General features: G+C 38.4%; 2 protein-coding genes across 5 annotated transcripts in view; one reads left to right on the forward strand and one right to left on the reverse strand.

Annotated features, from left to right (window-relative positions):
• The first annotated feature begins 17,140 nt into the window (after positions 1-17,140).
• The window catches only part of pgs1 (phosphatidylglycerophosphate synthase 1), a 31,131-nt gene continuing 23,306 nt past the window's right edge, over positions 17,141-24,965 (forward strand). Inside the window, exons 1-2 of one of the 3 annotated variants that reach the window (XM_079594571.1) lie at positions 22,809-22,832; positions 23,478-23,735. In XM_079594571.1, the coding sequence (XP_079450697.1) occupies positions 23,620-23,735 (116 nt within the window). In that variant the 5' untranslated portion in view covers positions 22,809-22,832; positions 23,478-23,619. Of the gene's footprint in view, positions 17,232-22,808; positions 22,833-23,380; positions 23,417-23,477; positions 23,736-24,965 lie in introns of those variants that run through there. The other 2 variants (XM_079594572.1, XM_079594573.1) reach the window with 2 other exon arrangements.
• On the reverse strand, positions 17,389-22,826 carry socs3b (suppressor of cytokine signaling 3b). Of its 2 annotated transcripts, none has more exons than XM_079594581.1 (2): positions 20,864-21,220; positions 17,389-19,536 (listed from the first exon to the last, which is right to left on the reverse strand). In XM_079594581.1, the coding sequence occupies exon 2, from the start codon at positions 19,360-19,362 to the stop codon at positions 18,703-18,705; it is 660 nt and encodes a 219-aa protein (XP_079450707.1). In that variant the 5' UTR covers positions 19,363-19,536; positions 20,864-21,220; the 3' UTR covers positions 17,389-18,702. The 2 variants fall into 2 exon arrangements, with proteins under 2 accessions (XP_079450707.1, XP_079450706.1); XM_079594580.1 differs by lacking the exon at positions 20,864-21,220 and adding an exon at positions 22,809-22,826 and having other exon boundaries at positions 17,436-19,536.

Genomic DNA, 24,965 nt, shown 5'->3' on the forward strand with positions numbered 1-24,965 from the left:
AAACCAGTGTCTCTCGCTGAAACATCAGTGCAGTCCACACTTCTGGGCCACATGTGTGTGAGAATGAGTCAGAGAAAACCTTCAAGTTTGCCATTGTTAACATCATCATCGCTATTAAAACCCCTCCAGCTCCTTTCTCTTTTTTTCAGTATTTCTATTCAACATCTCTCAATTCCTGTCGTCGTTGTGTGAGCCCTCAGGTCCCCTCTGAACTGGGGGTCAAAGAAATGATGTACCATATTCTTTCCTGACTTACTACTGCTAATTTTTTTTAAAAGCCCTGGAGGATGAAAGAGTGCACTCCACAACAATGGGCTTTTATGACTATATTTATAGTTCTTGAACATGTAGAGATTGTGTGTACAGAAAAACTTAATTGAAAATGCCCCTTTGTACAGATTTTATAACAGAAGTTAATGCAAAGAATAATCTGTGTGTGTGTGTGTGTGTGTGTGTGTGTGTGTGTGTGTGTGTGTGTGTGTGTGTGTGTGTGTGTGTGTGTGTGTGTGTGTGTGTGTGTGTGTGTGTGTGTGTGTGTGTGTGTGTGTGTGTGTGTGTGTGTGTGTGTGTGTGTGTGTGTGTGTGTGTGTGTGCGCTAAATTAAAAGCATCAGTACTCTAAGACCTTTGGATCTCACAATATTTTATGTGCATATAATCACAGTTAGGAGCAATAGAAATCATTGGATCAAGATGCTTGGAAAAAGCTTATTTATATGGCTGTTTGTGTGTTTTTGTGACATCATCACCTCTATTAGTTCTAACAACCTAAAGAGGAATTTAGAGTTTTGCTCACAAAAATCTGATATGAGCTGCTTACAGCGCATAAACGTTGCAACATACATCTCAACATGCTGCAACGCAGTAATTTTCCAGCAACTACTTTTCCGGGGAAAAATTGTGCCATGTGTGCTTTTGAAAGAAAATGTTAAGTAAACAAAGCAATTTGCAAGCACATTTTTTTTTTACTGTGCTAAGAAATCTCAGCCTACATGAAATAGAACTCATTTGTCTCTGTTGCCCCAGCCCTGCCGTTGCCATAGGAACAGCCGTGTTGTTTTGGAGCGTTTGCATATGTTCCTGGATGAATGGACTCAGTGCTGTAAGATCAATGTTTTTAAAAGAATGGAGCGGCTGTTATTGGCTGCCCTCGCCGTAGCGTCACCTTCAGACCTACTGGCCTGTTACAGTCATCACTGTTGCTTGTGGAATTTGGCCTGTATTTGTATGCAGAGACCACTATGCTTAATTTGCACGGTTTAGTCTCTCTCAACTTATGTGTGAGGATAGACAACTGGCTTTCTGGGATGGTGTATGCAGATGTTTGACCTCTCATTAAAATGGTGTGACTGTGGTGTTGCGTTGGTGACTATTTTTGAGTATTACAGCTACACCCTTTACTAACAGGTGCACAAAGTCAAGCATGCAGCCCTGCAATCTCCTTAGACAAACATGTACAGAATGAGAATGGGGCTCTTTTCTGTCCCAACATGACACTGCTCATGCACACAGTCCCTAAGAAATGAGTCTCCTGTGGAAGAACTTTGCATATGAAAGCCAAAGTGACATATCTCTATTATTATTATTATTATTGGTGATTTGTTGATTGTATTTTTAAATGGAAAATGATAACACATTTTAATAAATAATTTGTAACAAATAATGATTTTATTATTATTATTAAATAAACAAGAATATATTTTAATAAATGTTTTAATAAATACATTTTAATTTACTGTATCAAAAGTAAACATTGTTGTTGTTGTTGTTAATAATAATAATAATATATATATTGATTGTATTGATATCATCATTATCATTAGTATTATTATTACTCTTGGTGATTTATTTATTATATTTTTAATTGGAGATGATAATAATACAAATATATTTTAATAAATGTTTTTAGTAATAAATATAGTTTAATTGACTATCATAATTTATTATTATTAAAATCACACAGCAGGGCAGTCACTTTGGACGCCTAGCAGTCTAACAAGCTGAAAGTCTATTGTCATTCAGAGTAGAAAAGGGAATGGCCATGGGTCTCCCTGGGGCCTGGGTTTCACCATATTTCTGGTCATTTAGACCAGTCAGATTTTTCTCATTGCCAATACACACATGCTTGCAAAAACACATAATTGCATGATTTGCGGGATTCTGTTTGTCCTAACGTGACACATCACCATGAGGTTCACACAGTGCTTTCCATGCTGTGGAAAACTCAGGCTCAGTTTACCAGACCAAGTCATTCATGATGAATCAAATCCCAGCTGATCTCATCCTGACCTCCCACCCCACTGGGAAATATAAAAAACAGTTGTTAGTTTGTCAAATCAGCTCTAAAACATCTGGGAAAATTACCAGAAGAAGGATACCAGGTAAAGATCAGTGCTTCCAGGAACACACGGCACAAGTTTTATTTTGGTCTTGGTTATTGTAAATTGTAAAGTTAGAATAAAGGAGGGGAAGGATGTGAACCAAAAAAAGAGATAGATAACAGCCAAGTGGGCAAGACGAGGATGATGATAAACATTTAGAGAGAGAGAGAGAGAGAGAGAAAGAGAGAGAGAGAAAGAAAGAGAGAGAGTGTGTGTGTGTGTGTGTGTGTGTGTGTGTGTGTGTGTGTGTGTGTGTGTGTGTGTGTGTGTGTGTGTGTGTGTGTGTGTGTGTGTGTGTGTGTGTGTGTGTGTGTGTGTGTGTGTGTGTGTGTGTGTGTGTGTGTGTGTGTGTGTGTGTGTGTGTGTGTGTGTTATTTCTGTACTTGCGGCACCAAATGAAGAGGCAAAAATCTTTTTCTGCCATTGGTCAGGCAAACAGATAGTCCCACCCCAATCTCACGCCATTGGTTGTGCAAATGCTACTGTCTTAAGGCCCCAATATACTCATGGTGAAGTTATTATTTTTATAAAAAAGAATTTTGAAATACGTGAGAGGTATATTGTTAGTGAACAATGAACATCCCTAGTCCGCCCACACTGCTGAGAGCACCGTTTAGATGAATATGTAAATATGTCCTGCACGCTTTCCTTTCAAAAACAAAATAAACACACAACAAAAATGACAGTGTCTTTTTCAATTAGAGTAACGACTTCAGTTTCCACTATAAAGTGGCTCTCCAGTGTGTTCGCGGCTGATCTTGACGGACTGAAAAGTGGAAATTAACCAGAGAAAATTTCCATCAAAGAAGGCGGAGCCCCAGAGCCACACCCATTATGTAATCGCCATGGACCAATGGCAGCAGCTGAAGGTGTTTATCAGCCTGACTGCACTTTTCTGGAAAGTTTGCTTTGTTTCGAACCCCCGAAATGAACTCCTAACAAACTTTGTTTTGGCCTGATTTTGTTTTAAATTACGTCATACACGTTCGTTCTTCGATTCTGTATGAAGTATTGGGGCCTTTAGGCTGCTCACATGGATTTTCAATTCACATCAGAGCAAAATTGTTTGCATTATACAGGGAAATATATGCACATTGATTTCAAAATGGCAGCCATGTAAAGCCACTTACTAGCCCCTTAAGCGGCACCCCCCTTTTTTTAAATAGACATGAAAATGCACATTCCGAACTTAAATGGTTGTAATTCAAGAATGCTTTGGAATATAGATGTAAGTCTTGTTTTAAAGAAGACATTTGGCAGATTTTTGTAGAAGTGAAATAAATTAAGGAAGTTAAACAGAAAAAAAAGTTATAGAACTTTGAGTTTATGAAAATGTACAATATTCAAAATTTAATTATTCATATTTTATATAAAATATATATTTTCAAAACCTGGAGGACTCTAAAAATGCAAAAAAAAAAAATCAAAGCCAAAAATCTTAACAAGTTGTGTTTCTAATTTTAGGTTGATTTCTCAAAAAATAAGCTTTCAGTGAGATTTTGTTTGGGTGCAGTACCAAACTTTTCCACTTGACATGACTGCCCATATAAGGGCGCCTCCATTTCCATATGTTTGAGTGATCTGAACCATTATTTTTTAAAATGTTCATATAATTTATGAAGTAGACATCCTATTCAGAAGTATAGGATGGTTTGGCATATTTTAAAATGAATTCAACCTCTAAGAAACACAAAAAGAACACTTTTGTGCATTATAGCTCCTCATTATTCGCTGCCACGAATGGTGAATCTATTCTTTTTTTCTTTATATTTAAATCATTTTCAGACCTTTTTTTTCTAAAAGAATTTAATGGATGCTATCTTTTGAACTCTTGGCATGAAAACAAACTGAGGTTTCTACCATTCTTTCATGATCTTTCATGTTCATCACTATTTCAAAATAAAGGTCTGAACACGCCTGAAAATATTCTTGTTGCAAATTGATAAATTACGGCTCCTCTGTAATTTATTTAGAAAATCAGTCACCAAATATGTAAACTAGAGATTGTAAGCTTTCAAATTATATATAGTTTGTCAAGATTAGTTTAGGTTTAGTATAGGATATTACTGTTTTAAATATGTAATGGCCCAATATAAGGGGTTAGAGGTGTTTCTGCATATTGAGTTGAGATAGAAGATCATTTGTTAACATTAAAAAATGTACACACTTCAGCTTCAAATTTTTTAAGTAAATGAAATAAAACTGCTGCAAAATTCATATCGGTCCGGTCCCCCCTGATGCTGCTGGTGATGATTTACTGTGTTTCTTTGTTAATAAGTAATGTGATGAATAAGCCTGCAGTCTTCATCAATGCTTATGTGATTTGCAGTGGAATTACTATGAGGAAACTCTTGCAACTCATGCACTCTTTATTTGTGGGAGAAACAGTGGAAATGACAGTACATGCTCTCTAAATTTCTCTCTGTGTTCTTTTTGGTATATTTTCTTGATCTTAAAATTGAGAATAATAGGGTCTTGCAGTCTTTCTATTTTTGTGGCTTTGGTATTTTGGAATATGTTCAGGAAGGAAGATACATTGTATAATGGCTGTTCCGTTTGCGTCAGTGTTGTAGACGGTGCACTGGCAATCACTTTTCCTGGGGAGTCTCACAAGAGGAACAGAAATTGGGAAACTGCAGAGAAGACACACTTCCTTGGTCCATTTGGTAATGTTGATTTCTTAAATAAAAGAGTGGTTTCTCTTTGACATGTCTTTGTAAAATGTATTATTCCATGACCCTATTTACAAATCAATGGTGCTCAACGAATCTGTCACACCCAGGTTCATTTCTGGTAAGTAAGCCATTCATGTTTGTGTGAAATGACATGCTTGCATGCCCTATAATTACACAGATGCATCAAAGACATTCCATGCATATTAATGCATTTCAGAAGACTATAATGCATTTTTGAAAAGGTCAGACAGTACATAGGTCATTGGTACTTAAAGGAACACTGCACTTTTTTGGAAATAGGCTCATTATTCCAATTCCCCTAGAGTTAAACAGTTGAGTTTTACCGTTTTCGAATCCATTCAGCCAATCTCCGGATCTGGCGGTAGCACTTTTAGCATAGCTTAGCATAGATAATTTAATCTGATTAGCACTGTGTTGAATCTGGCAGCACAGTTCCTTGATTATTACTCGGGAATGTTCCTAATCATATTGGCCTGGAAAATCGCAACTTTTTATTTTCTGTTGGTCTTAGTACACGATGTAACTACAGAAGACTCAAGTTTTAAATAGGAAAAATATAGAAACTCTTTGGTCATTTTTTTGAGAGAGTTGCTAACGGTCTAATCAGATTCAATGATCTATGCTAAGCTATGCTAAAAGTGTAACTACCGCCAGATCCGGAGATTGGCTGAATGGATTCGAAAACGGTAAAATGAAAAATGGAAAATGATCCTATTTCCAAAAAAGGTGGAGTGTTCCTTTAAAGTCGGCATTAAACAAAATATGTGATAGTCTTTTCTTTCCTATTGTGATGTATATCTGAGTAAAATTACTTCTCGAATACAAAAAATATTAGGATGGGACTTGATTGTGTCTATTGGGAATTGATTGGATCATTGGATTGTTATGGTTTGCTACGCACCAGGAAACACGTCATCAGAGAAGAGATGTTGCTGCAAGAACAATGGGAAGTTATTTTGATTAAAAAGATTATGAGGGACCAAAACAATGGTACTGATGTGGTAAAATGAAAAAATGAATTACTCCCCTATTGTTTGATCTGTCAGGCTAAATGCAAGTTGCATGTGCAATGACAGACACACAACATTCTAATCAGTAAATCTGACTGAATCAAATTAATTTAAAGGCACATTATGTAAGTTTCGCTGCTAGAGGTCGCTTATTTAAACCAACTTAAAAAGAGGAAGCTTGATGATGCCGTCAATTAGTGTTGAATCATGGGAGTTGTCGTCTTCACCTCCACAGCCGATGGAAAGCAATTCAACGGAAATCATGTTCATGGGTGAGCTAATGTTTTAAAGTTTTATTAAGGTTCGTGTGGTATGAAGCAGGGCGGGGCCAAGAGCTCAGGACATATTTCGTTGCTATTTTTATTATGCGTATATGCCGCAGTCGGCTGAAGTTCGCCTTCTTCTTCCCTGAACTTTGTTACAGTTATGTTTGATTGATTAAATTCACATTATTTTATTTCTTTCTAATGAAAAAGCCACAAGTGCTGAATTACTACTTATACAGGTCGCTTTTATTTGACCAATTAAAATCGTTGGGGTAATGCAGCGCTGTTTTACTGCTTTTTTACTGTTTTACAAAACAATCATTCTATAAATACATTTGAGTGTGTTGAAAGCTAACGTAGCTCTGTGCGTTCGCTCTGTGTCTGGTATGAGACACTTGTTGCACACTGCAGTAAGCTAAATCATATTAATAAAAGCTGGATGACTTGTTGATAAATGGTATGCAATTCATTTTAAAACGTATGGTGGAGAAAATGCTGTATTACTGTTACTACAAATAAAGCTCTTTCTGATTATGCTATGTTAGCCACTTGACAAAATAGTGTTGTCTGATTTAGTTTTTGAGTAGGCCTACTCGAGATTCAAACAATAAGACTAACCGTGTTGAGCTATATAACAATGATTCGTTTTCTGTCGATAAAGGTATAGGTATCCGAACAGTTGCTCACCTGTCTAAAACACATAATATTGAAGCGTCTTTGGCGTTTCCATGGAAATCTAGGGTAACTTGGATATGACGTCATTGACAGGTGATGCAATGACACGAGCCGGCCCGTTTCACTAGTTAAGATAACTGATTTCTCTGGATTTAAGTATGGGATAATGTAAGGTATACTGTAATGGTGCGTTCACACCGGACGCGAATAGCGCGTCAGGCGCGAGTCATTTCAATGTTAAGTCAATGCAAAGACGCGTTACGCGCGTAAAACGGACGCTATTCGCGTCCGGTGTGTGGGTGCAGTCAGTCAACAAAACATAACATTGTTCTAATGGTTTTTAAAGACATATTATGCTTTTGAGTAGTTCAATCCCACATTTAGGATTTGAGTTCTGTTTTGTGATTTTTTTAAACAAAGTTGAATTACTGGAGCACGTTTTACAAGAAAATACTATTTCAGGCTTTTTTCATATTCAAATTTCACATTCAATCCAGCGTGTTACTTGCCATTTTCTTTATGATTCATATTTGTGAAATTTCAACTTTTTTCAGTGTAGATTAATTACCATTTGAATGTAAATATGGTGCCCCTTCGCTTGTAAATTTTTCACAGTGATCAAGTTTGTATTTCTCAATGGCCAATCCAGGCGGAAGGCTTCCATAGAAAAGTCTGGATGATGTTCTGGTCGTGAAAGACTCCCTACACGTGACTTTTCCATCAAACCACTCTGTTATTTTTTCAGAGAAATCAATTGAAACTGCAAACAGAGCAGTAACTCATAAATAATGAAATGTGCTTTCCTGTGGAATGGGGAAATTATTTAAATGGGCAAACTGCTTTTCAGCCATCAAAATAGAGACTGTGTGTATGTGTGTGTACAATAATGCAGAATGTGACAAAATAAAATTGATGCTGCCTTCGTGCGAGGTTATATATGTTCTATAATGAAGACCATAGTATCAATTTCCAAATGTTTTCAGTACCACAGAGGTTCATTTATTGTTTTGAATTTTCACTATTAAGAGTAAAAGGGATGAGTATTTTCCAGTATGCGTGGAATCGCTTGCGCTTGTATGTGAGAGGTGAGCTTTATGTTTTCACCATTAGTAATCTGGCAATGGAACTACATGTATTGATTTGACTCGATCGAGCCAGGCATCATCTATACAAAGACTCTCCCACCATTAATAGGTCAGAGGATCTGTTGTTTATGACCGTTGAAACAGAACTTATATTATTTGAAAATGTCAACATGCTGTTAGTATTTGTATTTTATGTTTTTTTCTAATGAGGGATCCACACATCTGCATCTGTTGGCCTGTCGATGTGTGTATTTGCTGTCTCAGATATGAGTGTTATTAAATGTGTTAGTGTCAGACAATCATTTAAAATGATTTAAATCATTTAATAATTATCAAAACCTGGTGATGTGGTCTGTTTTTGTGGTCTGTTCTCTTTTTTCCCCCTCAAAAATGTGTGTGTGTGCTAAAAAAAAAGGACTTTACATTATAAACTAGTTTCAATTGCAGAAAACTGGAAGTACAAGATGACAGATTAGTCAATAATAAGTGACGTTAACAAGTGCTTAGTCATATTTACACGAATAATGAGTCAATCTTTTGAAACACCCTTAACATCATCCAGGCTGAATAATTTGAGACACAATGAAACTATGTGTTTATTTGGATTTACTACTGTGTTATATAAAATATAACAGAAGTTTAATCACATGCTGATTCAACCAAACATAATGCAATGCGTGTGAGGTTAATCTCCTTTCCCAATTCTGCGTAAAGGAATAGGTCAGCCAAAATTCTGTTTAATTCACTCCTCCTCAGGTCCATCCAATCCTGGTTGATAGTTTTCTTTTCTTCTCTTGGAACACAAGTAGAATATTTGCATAATTATTTTTCAGCCAAGCTGATAGTGACCATACCTGTAAAACACCATTGGCCTGTTGCATGAACCTAACAAACTCTGGCCTGGTTACACAGACAAGGCTTAGATTAAGCCAGGATTAAGCAAAATAATCAAGCTGACATTCAGTACAATTTATCTTTCATCTCGATTACATACAAATAAATGTTTTGTCTTTTAGTTCGTGCTTACGTGCTCTACTACGCAAGAACGGGCCTCTAATTGAATCTGAAAATAATGCAAAATAACTGAGAAAAAATGAGAATTAGTCCTCATGCCATTATTACTCCACCACCTGCGTGACATCATTAACCAACGGTTGAACGACAAATTTGCGACAATATGGTTTTGGCAAACAGACTAGCTTATTGATTTCTTCAATGATGCATTGTACTTAAGCACTCCAGAAAACGGCTTTGCGCAACAGGCCTCTAAAGTTTTGTTTTGTTTTGTTTTGTTAGACCATGGTCACTGTGAACTATTCTTTAAAGAGCTTTATGAACATTCTTTCTACTTTTGTCGGACATAGTATGTGACCCTGGACCACAAAACCAGTCACATGGGTAATTTTTTTTAAATTGAGATTTATATATCACTTGAAAGCTGAATAAATAAGCATTCCATTGATGTATGGTTTGTTAGGACAGGACAATATTTGGCCGAGATACAACTATTTGAAAATGTGGAATCTGAGGGAGCAAAAAAATCTAAATATTGAGAAAATCACCTTTAAAGTTGTGCATTTATGTTCGCAATTGTGCTGCATTCACTCACAAAAATAAATGTTTTATATATTTACGGTAGGAAATTTACAAAATCATGGAACATGATCTTTACTTAATATCCTAATGATTTTTGGTGAAAAATCTATAATTTTGACCAATACAATGTATTGTTGGCAATTGCCACAAATATACCCGTGCGACTTATGACTGGTTTCATGATCCAGGGTCACATATTGCTTTGGTACGACATGAGCTAGGTCAGGGGCCAGTGCACCTTCACAAAAACACATGATTGTTTGTGTATAGAGTCGTGCATAGACAAATTATTTTTGAATGATGAGAATGTTCCTGCAAAGCAAACTGAAATATCAGCTATTGGAGCTCTCAAACACATTGTGATGTGATGTGGTGTCTATTTTCAGGAAACATGAGGATTCAAACAGGGTTGAAACCGTTTTTCTTTAAAACTCTAAATGTGGGCTGTGGTCGCTGTTATAGGAATGTATTTGGTAAAGAGAGAAGAGAAACACCATATCAGATATCAGTTCAAATCGAAAAGAACTACGCCGCCCTTGGAAAGGCACTGCATGTGTTCCAGTAAAGCTGACAGTCCATCACCACAGGTCAGTAGGTGAGACGGAAGTGAAAACACAGCAGGGCAAAGATCCAAGATATCCGACTGGCTCCGAATCAAGCTTTATTTCTTGTACATTTATACTTGCATTTCTCTCCCTGCTCACACAAGCTTCCCAGGCTTCCCATATCTTCCAGTCAAAATACGCCTACATACCTGTTCTCTGCGCCAAAATATAGCTCTTCAGGCAATCGCGCGTGGGTCTGATGAGCGGTTTATTTATGTTTGAGGAATGTGTAGCAAACCTTCAGGTGTTACCTTCTCTCTGTCCAACACAGCAGACAGGAAACCTCTCTCATCTCTCTGGTTTCCTGTGCTTAGATCTTTCGAACGCTCTGCAGTCTTTCTCTCTCTCTCTCTTTTCGCTGTCTATGTCATTTTGGTAGCTTGGCTTTGTTTGAACTTCTTTTTTTTTAAATGTTAAGGTCTACAATCCAAAACTCGCATTGTCAGTTACACGGGTTAGCTGTTCACCTCATCACAACAGAGCTCTTTTCGATGATTGTCACATTCTTTCAGCTCCATCCTCCACTTAAGTCAGACATTATAAAGTCAGTAAAAGCGTCTTCAGGGAAAGAATGGGAAAAATACTTCCCAAACCAAGGCTGCTGAAAAGTGGACGGTCGCTATTGTGCTATAGCAGCTGCAATCTGAGTGCAAAGTAGAAATCAAGGATGATGCTGAACGTGAGAAAGTCTCTGTTCTATTGTTTAGGGCGATATGTGCTTCCTGTCTAGAGATCAACTGGCATGAAGTCATTGTATCTTTTATGAACCTACACACAGGGTCATACAGTACAAGTCGCTTAACTTCTGGAGAATGGGTTGATGAATAATAAATCCTGAAACATGTTTGTAGATTTCTAACACATCTTCACAGGTTTGTGCATGTCTTGCTGACTTATTCAGCTTTTATTTCTTACCAAAGCCTCGAACTTTTGAAATCCATCAAAGGAGAACTCATTGTTCCAGGTTGCGCTGGTTTCAGGTTTACTCTTCCTTGCCAAGACTCTTCTAAAGTTACAGTATACGAGTCCAAATGTCTGAGACCACTTTGAAAATCTGGGATTCACAATGTAAACTGGAAGTAGTAAACCGTTAGAAACAAAGAAACTTTTATTACCTAAACTAAAGAATAAATAATTGTAGGTTTCGTAGTGTAGTTCATCACTGCATTTGCCAATTAAACATGATTTTTAAATATGAAGCTGAGAGCCGAAGCTTAGTCAGATATTTCTTATACCAGCATTGAAAATGTATTTTGCTTTATTATTTATTTATTCAATTATTTATTCATTAATTTATTTATTGTCAGACATATTTCTTTCAAGCTTGATAATTAAACAATTTATTTGCATTAATTTAATTATATTTTTATATGAATCTTATACATTTTTTTAATATTTTATATTTAATAGCTATACATGTTTTAAACAACAATACATATATTTTACTACCCTTCAATTTTTTCTTTATATTTTTCAAATATAATTGTTGTTGTTTTTATTATTATGTACATTTTTATAACATATAGTTATATACATCTGGTCATAAATATTTCTGAATTGAACATTTATTTTGTATTTTATTAATTTAAAAATTATGTCAGAGTAGTGTGCATGCTGAGAGATTAATCTTGAATCAATAATCTACACTGATGGTCAATCAAACATGCACCAGTATTGCATGACAATAAGACAGTGCATGTTTTATGTGTAAGTATATAATGCATATATTATGATATATACATGCAAAAGTGTGCAGACGGTGACCCAAACAAAGCGAAAATTGATGGGATGGAGAAGGAAAGGGTGCAGAAAGAAAGCGAGCAGCTAGGAGGGGGGAAATGAGTTCTTACAGTAAAGGAACGTGTGAGTTTGTGCATGAGCTCCCGCTCTGCACCTCCCCTTCCTGTCTAAATGTGTCCTCTCTCTCTCTCACTCACATTGCAAGAGCAGTAAAGAGTCAACTCAATTAAAGAGCCTCTTTCCTGGAAACTGGGCTCTGATGGCACAGGGAGGTATGAAGGGAATGGGAACCATGTGTGTTAGATGGGGAGGGGGATTGTTGGACTTTGTTTCTTTGCAAGTGTGTGTGCAAGGAAAGGCGAAGGCGGCACAAAGAGCAGGAGAACAACGGATGGAAACGAGGACAGGGAAGGAGCGGGAACGATAAACAAAAACACAGCCTCACAGCCCCAGTGTCAGGACTGAGGGAATCTCTGCCCTTTCTCTTGCTCGCTGCACGCTAGCCCCTCCTCTTCCTCTCTCTCAGACATACTCAAGTCATTCCTCAAACCATTAGCTGTTTGACCACAAAGTCCCAGTTGTAAATCTGTCCCGCGAGGCCTCTTTCATCCCAGCTTGCATTCTCTGACCCCTCTCCAGCAGGGAACACAGGTCCAACCAACAGCCCACTCACTCAAAAATGCTCCCCTAAAGAGCTCACAGGTCCAACCAACAGTCCACTCACTCAGACATGCTCCTCTACAGAGCTCACAGGTCCAACCAGCAGCCCACTCACTGCTCCTCTACAGAGCTCACAGGTCCAACCAGCAGGCCTTGTTCACGTTAAAGACAAGGGGGTAATCCATCCGCCGGAAACTGAAGCCTCCCCGGGCGCCGCCATTGTAGCAGAACTTCACCTGCTGTTAGCATTCCATTGACTCCCATTCATTTTGGCGTCACTTTGACAGCGAATAACTCTACATCTGAGGCGCCCAAAAACTCCATTTGTCCATTATTTATTTATAAAGTGTATAAACTCGACAGTGTATAAAAGGCTCCATTACCTTGTACCTTACGTTATGGCCCCGTAGAAGCCGTTTTTTGTAAAAATAGGCTAACGATTGCGTCATAAACACGCGACTCTCTGTCGCACTGTAGAGAAATTACCATATAGACCGGTGGAGAAGCTCGCAAGCAATCGGGGGACGTGGAGGCATAAAGTCCGATAAAGTCAAGGGAGAAGCCCATAGAGAGTGATACAGCTGCTCCTGCTGCTAGCTCATGGAAAGCTAATGCTCACGCTCTCCGTCTCAGCGAGATTCGGAAGGGAATGACTCAGATTTCTCTCGGCACAGCTACTAGAAGACTGACAGTGTCAGACACGATGCTCACGTCACCAAGCTCAGTTTGAGCCTGCGCAGTACGCCTGGCGATCAGGAAGTGAGTGCTTCAAATGGGCTTCACTTTTCTCCGTTGAAATCTATGGGGTCGCTGTGTCCATCTTATATACTGTCTATGGTTAAAGACACATAGGGCCAGCTTGCACCAGCGCAAAAAACAACTTTCAGAATTTACTGAAAACACAGTGAAAACTTGGCTGGAACAGTTATTTTTGCAGCTGACCTTATTGCATATGCATTTGTAAGAGTTTCCCTTTCAGACATTATGGGAGGAGAGTATTTAAATTAATCATGCAAGGTGATTTACTAAGGTTTGCACTCGTCAATTCATCCGGATACTTGTATATTCATTCCATTTGTAATTTCTTATATAGAGAAGCCAAAAGAATATGAATCAAATTAGTTGCCTTTGTTCGTTTAGCAATAAATATTTCCTTCAGTTATTTTCGCGCCTAATTAGAAATGTTTTGTAGGAGCTTCCTTCCCAATTTTCAGGTACAGAAATTCAATTAATTAATTAAATGTAAAATGATACTGCCTCTTCACAGTATACGTTTTATGTGTGTGTGTGTCTGTGTGTGCACGCGTGTGTGTGTGTACTTTTGTACTTCCCAAACTTATTTTTGATGACAAATGATAACAAATCTCAATACCCTATATTAACCTTTTTCTGCAATTTTGCCTCTTATGTTAATTTAACTGATTTTGAAGGATGTTAAGTTAAGATTTTTACTGGAAAATTGCAGGGCACAATCAGCTATTGGTTACCAGGCTCATGTAAAAATCATGATATTTTTATAGGCCTAAATATATAAGTAACAAAACCTGAGATGCCACACAAAGTATTTTGATGTGTATGCGAGATGTAGGCTACATGCAAAGGTTATCTGTATTCCATGGTGTTGATGTCATTAAGTTAAGCGTGTGCAAATATTAGCGCAAGACTTGCCATAATTTGCTTAAACAAAAATTTAAAAGTAAAAGTAAAAAGTAGCAAGATATAGAGAATGAGAGTATTTTTTCACCCGTTACCAGCAGCAGTGTTTTGATGACAGCCAGAGCGTGTTAGTTTGCTATTTTGCTTTCAATATGACAATTTCGGTGACATGTTGTTACCATAATGTTTTCATTCTGTGTGATTATAGGCAGACTTGATTACAGACTTTACAAAGATGTTGTGTTAAAGTGCATTTCACAACAAGGAACGTATCTATCCTCACTATACGTAGGCCGGTATGCAGGCACGCACACATTTTGCAGAGTCTTCCCTGGGCCCCTGCAGTGGGCCAGGATGTATAAAAAATGGCCTCACATTCCTTTCCTGTTAAGTCAACCACAATATGGGACTGACACACGAGAGGACTGGACTGTTTCCTAGCACACACAACCCCTCTGGAGTCCCATTACTTTCAGTCATTTACTCAGACGCACACACAAACATGCACATATTATGTCCGCGATGGCTGGTTCTCCGTGCGGCTCATAACTTATCTGTTAATCGTAGTCATCAGCGTCTACAACTGGAGTATCAACATAGCCGGGCTTACCGTAAGTTTGCAAGATTCAGGGAAGTCGAAACATAAGCATATCTAGACACGCGGAGGGCTGAGGGCTCAGTGAAGTATTGCTTCCCCAGGGTTACAGTCAGCGAATCAGTAGTGAGCAGATAGAAAGGTTACAGAGATGATTTACTGTAAAGCCCCAACTGAAACTGGTACTGACAGCAGTAAAACATAAACATCTAGAGACATGCTGTTTCTTACGTGGTGCAGACGTGTGTATATTTTCACAAAGGCTGAGGAGAGTGCATGTCCATGCTTAATGTGCTTTATATTTGCCATATGTAGGCCTATATATATATATAAAAAACTAATATTGAACTTGTTAAATATGAAATAAGTAGGTTTTGTTTTGGGAAGAGGGTGGTCAGGAACTTTCGGAGCCCGGGGGCTTTGTATTTTTGACGGGCGTTGGCTCTGAGCAAATGAGGCTTGGACTCACTGACTGCAGCTTTGTTTTGAAAACACTAAAGAGGGAGGAAAAGGAGGAGGACGGCCTGAACGAGTGTGAAGAAAAGGCGGAGACTTCCCAAATACCGTAAAAAGAACATAGCGGGAGATACCACTTGGAGTGGAGTTATGAGAAGGGACTGTTCAGTGGATGCATGTGTATTATAAATATTAACATATTTCTCGGAATCTAAACAAGCCGTGGAGTAAATCTCTCTCGTGGGTATGCCGTATACTCTGGCAAAAACACACACATCCATTGCTTGCCTGTATGAATGGGAATGGAATTTACCCATAATGCTAAAACACAAATAGTAGGCTAGCCTAAAGATCAATGCACACATTTTATAAAACTCTATAAATATTACACTTAAAGAGAGTTCACGCAAAAAGAAAATAATATGCCATTATTTACTCACTTTGACATTAAAATTTGTATGACTTTCTTTCACAAAAGATATTTTAAATGACGCATTTTTTTGTCATCCATATCCTACAATTAAATAGTCCAATGTTGTTTGGACCCCATTGTCCCATTGTCTTGAGGGTGAGTAAATGACAGAATTGTATTTTTTGGATGAACTGTCCCTTTAATAAGTCATCTAGAGTAAGTTTACACGGAAAGTTTTTCCTTTGCTTTTTCCAAAACGTTGTCAAAACGATCCCGTTCACACAGATCCTCGAAAACGACTAAAAACCGTGTATTCTGCTGCCAGGCCAGTAGTTGGCGATGTAACTTTGTAAAGAAACACTAGGCCTACACGCATCACTGTTTTCACAAATTAACGTTTTTGTTGTTTATATGGAGACGATAAAGGTATCGTTTTCAAAAACTTGCACTTTGAAATGCGTTTTCAAAAGTTTGCATTTTCAGGCCGTCAAAACACTGTTGTCGTGTAAATGAATGGCCAAAACATACAAAAAGTTTTCCACTTTTAGTTGAAAATGGTGTTGTGCAAGTACAAAATGCATTTATAAATATGCGGCTAAGAACTGACACTTAATTTGAATTTTTGTGTAACTATGCAAATCAAAAAATAAGGAAGCTAAAGATATTGATCAATGAAAACTTAAACCAGTATCTGCTTTAATGCCTGCATATACGGTCTGAATTTATTTTTTAAAGTTTAATTAGCTTTTGTTTTTATAGTTTATCAAAATATTAGACAAGAATTCACTGATATAACCACACCTTTTCATACCACCACTACCAATTCTAAAACTAAGTGTATTATAAACAAATAGGTTATCTTTCAATTGCACAAGTGCTTTTGTAGACTGATTAAAAGTCTGCACTGTAAGTCAGAAATCTTATCGTGTCAAGCTCTATTGGGTTTGCTCAGGAAGTTTATCAAGGCCTATTGATTTTTTTTTCACTTAATGGCATTTAATGGTTTGTGAGTTACAACTTTTACTATGTGTTAATTACCCTCTAATACGCGGACGAAGAGCTGATAAAAGCCCTTAGTTAAATGGAGAGAAGAAAATATTAATTAAGAGAGGGGTTAATCAATGAAATAAGTGGAAGCGTACAGATCTTAGAAACACACACAAAAATGCACTGTAATTTGTAACTTTGAATGGAATTGCTATATTAATTTAAATGACTGGTTGTAGAACTAAAAAAGCAGAGCAAGTGATAAACATGATGTCCATTTTACTTGCTGATGTGATTTTTCCTGTAAGGAATGAAGAGTGGCTATATTAATCCGTAGAGAAAGAGAGAGACAGATGTTTAACTTTGATCAAAAGAGAAAGCACTCTGTGACATCCTGTACCCATACCTCAAGGTAAGCCTCAGACCTGTTTTTCTGAAAACAAGAGCAGTTGTGGTATCTTCATTTGTGTGTGTGTATATATATATACATATGGCTGGAGGAAAACGTTTTCTGCAGCAAATGCCACATTATAAAAATCATGCATGTTTAAATAACATGCAGCCACAGAGAATAACCATTGCATTTTAAACAAGAATGTGAATCACGCAGGAGGATCCATTTTGTAAAAATAGTGCTCTTTAATATAAATTATGGAAATATCTTATAAATATAAATATGTGCAAAGGTTCTTGCTGCATTTTCTATGTTAATGCCTTTGTTTTCTGATCTTCAAGCTTGCACTGCGGTCATCAGACCAGACCTTAAGATAAGACATCTTTATAAAAGACAGAGTAAAAAACATGCTGTCCTGTTGGTGGCCACACATGTAAACACCTTGATTTGACAAAATATGAACAAACAACAGCAAAAAAAAAAGTGAAAGAAAAACAAACATCTACAAGTGGAACCATAAGCCCTTCCATAGACTCATAATACATTCAGTGAATAGCAGACGTCAAGTCCTGCTAATGAAACAAACACTGTGTCGTTGTTATTGAATGAGGATTTTGAAGCGCACAAAGTACAAATGCTTTTCTGAGTGATCAGAAAAGCACGGCCCTTCATGTCAAACACCACAGTACATCAGTTAATAAAGGTTTCCCATACTGTGCTTGTATTTGCTTCACAGTATATGAATGTCAATTTGCTCATATTGAATCATCAACAATGTTCAGTCTGCCTTTTCCTAGCACAAATGAAACTACGGGTTGCTTTGGCTCCTGTCATGAACAAATGTAACAACAGTCCACTGAGGGGCCGTCTTCTCCAGAGAAGGCTTAGGCCCGAAACAGTCCGCAGTAACGGGCCTCTCGTCGCGTCGATACGTTCGCGCCAGTCCTTTTTCTTGACCCCGCACACGGTCACCAGAGCAGACACGGCAGTGTCGGTCGTGAGCGGTAAGTAGCCACCCCGTTTGCGCCCCCACGCCCACTTATGAGGCAATTACACTTGGCAAGAAGCAGTGGAAATGTGTACGTCATTGCAAACACCCAGCTCTCGCTCCTTCCTTCCAGGAGAAAGTCAAAAAATGTCGAGCTAAAGAAAACGGACGTGAGAGAGTGTCTCCCGATCGATGATGAGGAGCTGGACTGTAGCCATAGCAGCACACTTAACTCCTCTACTGATCAACTATCACTTGTGTTTATCTTCAGCAGCCACTATTTGAGACTGGCCGCTGGAACGTGGAAGTCCGTTCGTGTCAACAGCTGCTGAGATGTCAGATCCACTTGAGTGGAATTACACATCTCGTGCTGTCCTTCAAAAGTTCACAATCCAGAGGTCGAAGGCACAGCTGGCCTGCAATACTGACAGACGCCGAGGTCTGGAGTGATAATCTCCACTTGTGCGCCTTAATCTTCTGCCCTTCACATATAAAACCCATCTAGATAGGAGCATCATAGTCCTGGAGGAACTCTTGGAGTGGATGAGGCAACTGGTCCCGTTTGGTGGACACGTCTATATGACCGTTTAAAGTCTTTCGACATAGGTGCTGCAGACTGGACATGCTCGACGCCAGCGGACGCAGTAGCTCCAGAGGGATCTTCTCGCCACCGGAGTAAATGAAGTACGCACTTCCGTCGGCAGCGCTTCCGCTGCCTCCAACAGCTTGGATCTTCGACGAGGTCCCCATCGCTGCCGAGGGCATGTAATGATGGATGAGTTTGAGGACGCAATCAAAGCGTGGCACCGTCTGCTCGCTCTGGGAGTCAGTCTGCAGGAAGAAGGAGCAGGAATCACACTGGATGCGCAGGTTTTTGGTGCCCGTTGTCGTTTTGACGCTGAGTGTGAAGAAATGGTGGTGGTCCGAGCTGTCGCGCACCAAGAAGGTCCCCGAGGGCTCGGTGCTCAGCAGAGCGCTGGCCTCTTTCCCGCTCACGGTGCTCCAGTAGAAGCCGCTCTCTTGCAGTTTACGCACAGCCGCGACCACCATCTGATACTGCGCCCGAGAACTGAAGCTCTTGTACCGGTGGGGGGGCAGGGGCACGCCGCCTTCAAAGGGGCTGCTGCTCATGGCGCTGTCAAACCTACTGTGCGTTACCATGGCGCTCTGCCCGCCCCCTGTACCACCCGGCAACCACTGGTGCTCGGGGTCCAGGGCCGAAGGGCCGTCCCAGCCAGGGTGCTCATGCACCGGAGAGCACCAACACAACTCCCAAAGCTCTGGCGCCTCTTCCACATCCAGAAGAAATGTCGTCTCGGTGGGTATGGAAGGCAGCTGTAGGGAAAAGCCAAATGGAAAATGTCAGAATCAACCAAACAACAGAAGCCAGTGCCAGCAGACTTACATATGCTATGACATCAGCTTTATTAGGGTCATTCATGGTTCTAATAACTGGATTGGATGTTTCTCACATGTGTTCCTTATCATTAAAGCCCAACCCTACCGCTCCAAAGAAACATCACATTTACACATTAAGCATTTCAATGATGTAATCGTCCTAGTTGGGGATAAATCATGTCTGTTTAAACATTTATTTACTACTACACTTATTTAGTATAATACTGGTAGTGACTAGTATTTTGTCAATTTCCTTTGTTACAAGTCCTCAGTACTCCTGATAACAACTTGTTTTTTTGTTTGTTACTGAACTATATATCTGTATTCTAGATCAACTATTCACTTTTGACTAGTATGTATGCCAATGTTGCTGGTACCTATTAAAACTTTACTACTAGTTACAAATTTAGATTTTTGTTACTGAATTATATGGGAATCGGTTTAGAATCTAAACTTTAGATCAATTATTCACATCACATCTGAATAGTATGGCAATGTTGCTGGTACTTATTCCTTTTTTTCTACTGTTCCTAGTATTGGTACCCAATAATACTGGTTACAAATTATTCAAGTTATTAAATTATATAGAGATCTCTGTTTTAATTATCAATCATTCACGTTCCACTACTATTATTCCTGTAATCTATTCTACTTTTACTAGTACTAATGAAAAAAAAAAAAATCCAATAGTTACCAGTTTGACTAGTCACTAGATGAAAATGGGTAGCCTACTTGTTGGAACATAACAGATAATTTTGAAGCGCAGATGTTAAAACACTTGCAATGGATAAATTAACGATTGCTAATCGAAGCCTTATTTTTTAGTCCAAGCTCGCCCGTGTAAATCCGATATCGACTTCGATCGCTCTCTCGGACTATTGGAAAACAGGTTATGAATGAGGTCCTCCAGTTCGTTGTGAATAACCCAATTCCTCATTCATGACACACGGTCTCAGTCTCGTGTTACCCAGTAAATACCCATTCACTCTCTTATCCTAACTGGAATACAAATTCACAGACTTATTCGGGTTACATTGAGGTCATGTAGTCCGACTAGCCCACATATATAACTCAAGCAGAATTCAAACTATTAGGATATGCGTTAGCTCGCATTACAAAGATCAACAACTGTTTGTTTTTTACAGGGATACCATGTAGCACCGCATTTATCGAGGCATGCATAATAAGCCGATATAATATATGCATGCATTTATAATAGATTAAGAATTTGAGTAGGCTACATTACAATAAAACGTTATTTTACCTTCAAAGTGTTATCCGTATCAATCTTGGAGTTTTCTTAAAACATAGCTCCTTTTGTGATTTCCATATGACCGCTTATGCGAAATTGACCTTCTTTTAAAGGGATAAAGATCAGTTTCATGTCAGTTTTTTAACAGATGATCAGAGATCAGCTGTGTAAAAGTCTATGAGAGGTAGTGGAGGTGTCCTGTTTGTGCCATCGAGTTGAAGTAGCCTACCGACTGATATTTCTAAAGAGCTCCACCCCTCTTCCAGTAAAGCAACCACACACACACACACACACGTGGCGGATTGCCAATAAATAATCAGCGTGACCCTTTTTTACGGGATTTCTCCACCCTCCCTTCCCTGTACACACAAGGTGAAAAGTTGCATTGCCCTTGCAGATATAAATGCGGTTGGTGTGTTATTATGACTGATATCTGACCGCACACGTGTTGCATATTATTATGTTTTATTGGTCTATTTTATTTATTCATATAATTTACGGTCAGATGCATGGTGGAACATTCACGCAAATATTTTTAAAATAATAATTTTGCATATCATCAGGATTTATGTTGACATAAAAATGTAACATAGCTATTTTAAATTGAATACAGGCCTATAAGGAAACGTTAAGTATACAATTGTTCTATAGTAAAGTATAGTAGTTTAGTATACAGTATAGCATATTATATTACAGTAAAGTATAGTGTAGTAAAGTGACATGTGAAGGCCAAGTATGGTAACCTGTACTCAGTATTTGTCCTCTGTGCATTTAACCCATCCAAGTTACTGCACAAACATTAGGAGAGTAGTGAGTAGTGAACACACTGTGATCATATACCTGAAGCAGTGGGCAGACATTATGCTGTCGCGCACAGGGACTACTAGTGTAGCATAAAGTATAGTATGGTATAGTGACAGTATAGTATGGCACGGTATAGTATATAGTATAGTGTAGTGTAGTGTAGTATAGTATTCAAAAGATACTTGATAGACGCACACTGCCCCTTTACTGGATTTGTTCCATACGCCATCTATAGGATGGCAGCAGTAGACCTCCCTCCAAAAGACATCAATGGGATATTAGGGGTATTTGTGCATTAGAAAAGTCATTGATCAGAAGCTTCGGATATTTATGAACCACGTGAATCAAGAACATATTGTATACATAATGTCGTGAAATATACAATTAAAATTGTATTAGCTTTTTAGATTAGATTAAACTTTATTGTTTTTTTTTGTCAATAAAGAAACAACGTTATTGTCATTTACAGAGCCAAATAAATACAGTTAGCATCAAAACATAAATGCATATTATTTATTTAAATATTATTTCATATTTAAATTACTTACTCTATTATATTATTTAATATATTAGGCTAATGTTAAGATTTGATTTAAACAATAATGGTGCAAGTAACAATATTATGTGGCAGGGTCAGAAATTAACCAGAGCTTGGAGCAAAAAATGTATGCTACAATTCCTCTCGTTTGATATATTTCATAATATTTTATTCTTTGTCTATCTAGTGATTCATTTAGTTAATCTGACAGTGTATCTGTCAAATAACGGCATTCATGGTCGTACTTAGAAGTTGAAATTAGACGGAAGATAATATAATGTTTTAATGAAGAAAATATTTTAAGAAGCACAAATGTGAAAAAAATGCATTCCTAAAAACTGCAAAAGCAATTAAAATTCATTCTAGCAGAATTTTTACTGTGCATGTTTTGTATATAACTTGATTTAGTATAAAATACATTCAAATTGTACAAATGGACCTGGAAGTAAGTTTCAGGGGGAAAATATAATAATTAATTGACAAATAAACTGACACTAGGACGGTAGCTAGGCTACAGATGGCTAGAGGTCAGTTCGAATATAAGGTGCAGCGTGAGATAATGTATTTTTATCACTGATAAAAACTTATAGGAAGACGAGAGACTAGCAATCATACCACATCAAGGCTGGAAGTCCTCTCGTTTTAATCAGGGGGGCAGTGTTCCGAAATACATTGAAGCCGACCTGGGCGCCGCCATTGGCTAGCGGACCCCCACCTGCTGTTAGCATTCCATTGACTCCCATTCATTTTGGCGTCACTTTGACAGCGAATAACTTTACATCTGAGGCGTTTAAAGACACCGTTTGTCCATTGTTTATTTCTAAAGAAACACGAAAATGTATAAAAGGCTCCATTACCTTGTATCTTTTGTTATGGCCCCGTAGAAGCAGTTTTTGTAAAAATAGGCTAACGATTGCGTCATACCCGCGCGACTCTGTCGCACAAGTCGAAAAATTACCGTATGGACAGGCAGAGAAGCTCGCAAGCAATCGGGAGGACGTGGAGGCATAAAGTCAAGACAGAAGCCCATAGAGAGTGATAAAGTTGCTCCCGCTGCTAGCTCATGGACAGCAAATACTCACGCTCTCCGTCTCTGCGAGATTCGGAAGGGAATGATTCAGATTTCTGTCGGCACAGCTACTAGAAGACCTACAGGTTGCTCACGTCACATCTACGTCGTCAAGCTCAGTTTGAGCCTGCGCAGTTCGCCTTGCGATCAGGAAGTAAGTGCTTCTAATTGACTTCATTTCTCTCCGTTGAAACCTATGGGGTCGCTGTGTCCAGTTTATATACTGTCTATGGTTTTAATGAGCGAACTTGGCTTGTTTCTGTGTTGTGGCTTCTGTGCATAGCTTCTGTTCAGTTTTGTCGCGCCAGGTTATCATGAGTTTCGATAAAGTTTCGACATTCAAAGTCCTGTGAAAACATGGCGGCGCCCATGACATGGAAAAGACTTGTGTTCTCTGCGTATACTCCTGCATTTTCCTGGGTTTTCACGAGGATAACTGACCGATTTTTCAGGACACATGATCGGAGGAGAGGGTAAATGATCGCATTATGCATTACATAAAGACAGACGATAGAAATCGCGTAATGTTAAATCGCGTGTTTGGCTAATGTTAGCTTGTGGTTGTATAAGGGAGAGATATGTCTTACATTCACGTGTTGAGCTACAGTTATCAAGATGATTTTGAGAATATAAGCTGTAAACATTAGAACAATAAAGATGGTTGCTGATTTTGCTCTGCTATTGTTCAATAGCTTTTTTCCAGTTTCCATCATTATGTCCAGTGACATGTCATTATGTTTTTAAAGCTATAGTTCACCCTAAAAATCCAAATGAAAGTGAATGGTTACTCCTTAACATTTTGTTTCATAATCCTTTAATGAGCTGTCAAACTGCACACTGGTTAGTGTGATGATAGTTACCCCCTTACCAAATAAACCAAGGATCAGGGTTTGTCAGATGTTATCAGTTTCAGGCATGTCTGATCTGGCAGCTGTCAAATTTTTTATTTTTCATGATATTTTCTATGAATGTAAATATAGACACTTGTTCATGTTATTTTTCTGACAGAAGCATGTAGTCCAAGGTGAACGTCTGTCGATCAGATATTCTTGTTAAACTGCTGTTATGTGTTGTGCTTTGCAATGAAAGAGGTTAATTCTAGAAAACTTAAAAGCACTGGTTTACAAAGCAGCCATTTACTGCTGGCCTTCTGTAAAGGTCACTTTAATCAAATCACTTTTCAGCCTGATAGTATTAAAAGCCTTTTCCTGAATATCTTCACTTGTTAGGGCAGATCTTTGAGGGTTTTTAAAAGTGGGTCTTGTTTTTGAAGCAGGGTTGATGCGTATGAGAAACACTATAGTTAATTTGTGTAGATTCATTATCTAACACTCACTATTGACCTTCACATTGTTTTACACTCAGTCTCCGCAGGGTCACGGCGCTCTCAAAGGCGCCTCTTTTCTTTTTGTTTTCTCAGGAGTTATGTGAGATCTACTGTAATGTGCGGTGAGACTCTGGGTTCTGTGAGGAAAAGCACCGTCTGGGTCGTAGAGAACTCGACGTGACCTTGGTGTTTGGCAGTAGATCTGAGTGAAGGGTTGCAGTTTGAGAGTTCATGCTGTGTCATACAGACCATATTACTGCCTTTGTGTCTTCTGAACACTGTTGCATTTGGAGCTGGATTTAGGGCTCTGTCCTGGCTGAGTAGTTTGAAATCAAGAGCTGTTTGGTTTAATTACTGTTTTTAAAATTAACAAGAG

Source organism: Phoxinus phoxinus, assembly GCF_949152265.1.
Source record: "Phoxinus phoxinus genome assembly, chromosome: 21".
Taxonomy (NCBI): Eukaryota; Metazoa; Chordata; class Actinopteri; order Cypriniformes; family Leuciscidae; genus Phoxinus; species Phoxinus phoxinus.

Bases quoted from the DNA above. Each gene is read 5' to 3' on its own strand.
- socs3b (XM_079594581.1), bottom strand. From the start codon at position 19,362: ATGGTAACGCACAGTAGGTTTGACAGCGCCATGAGCAGCAGCCCCTTT.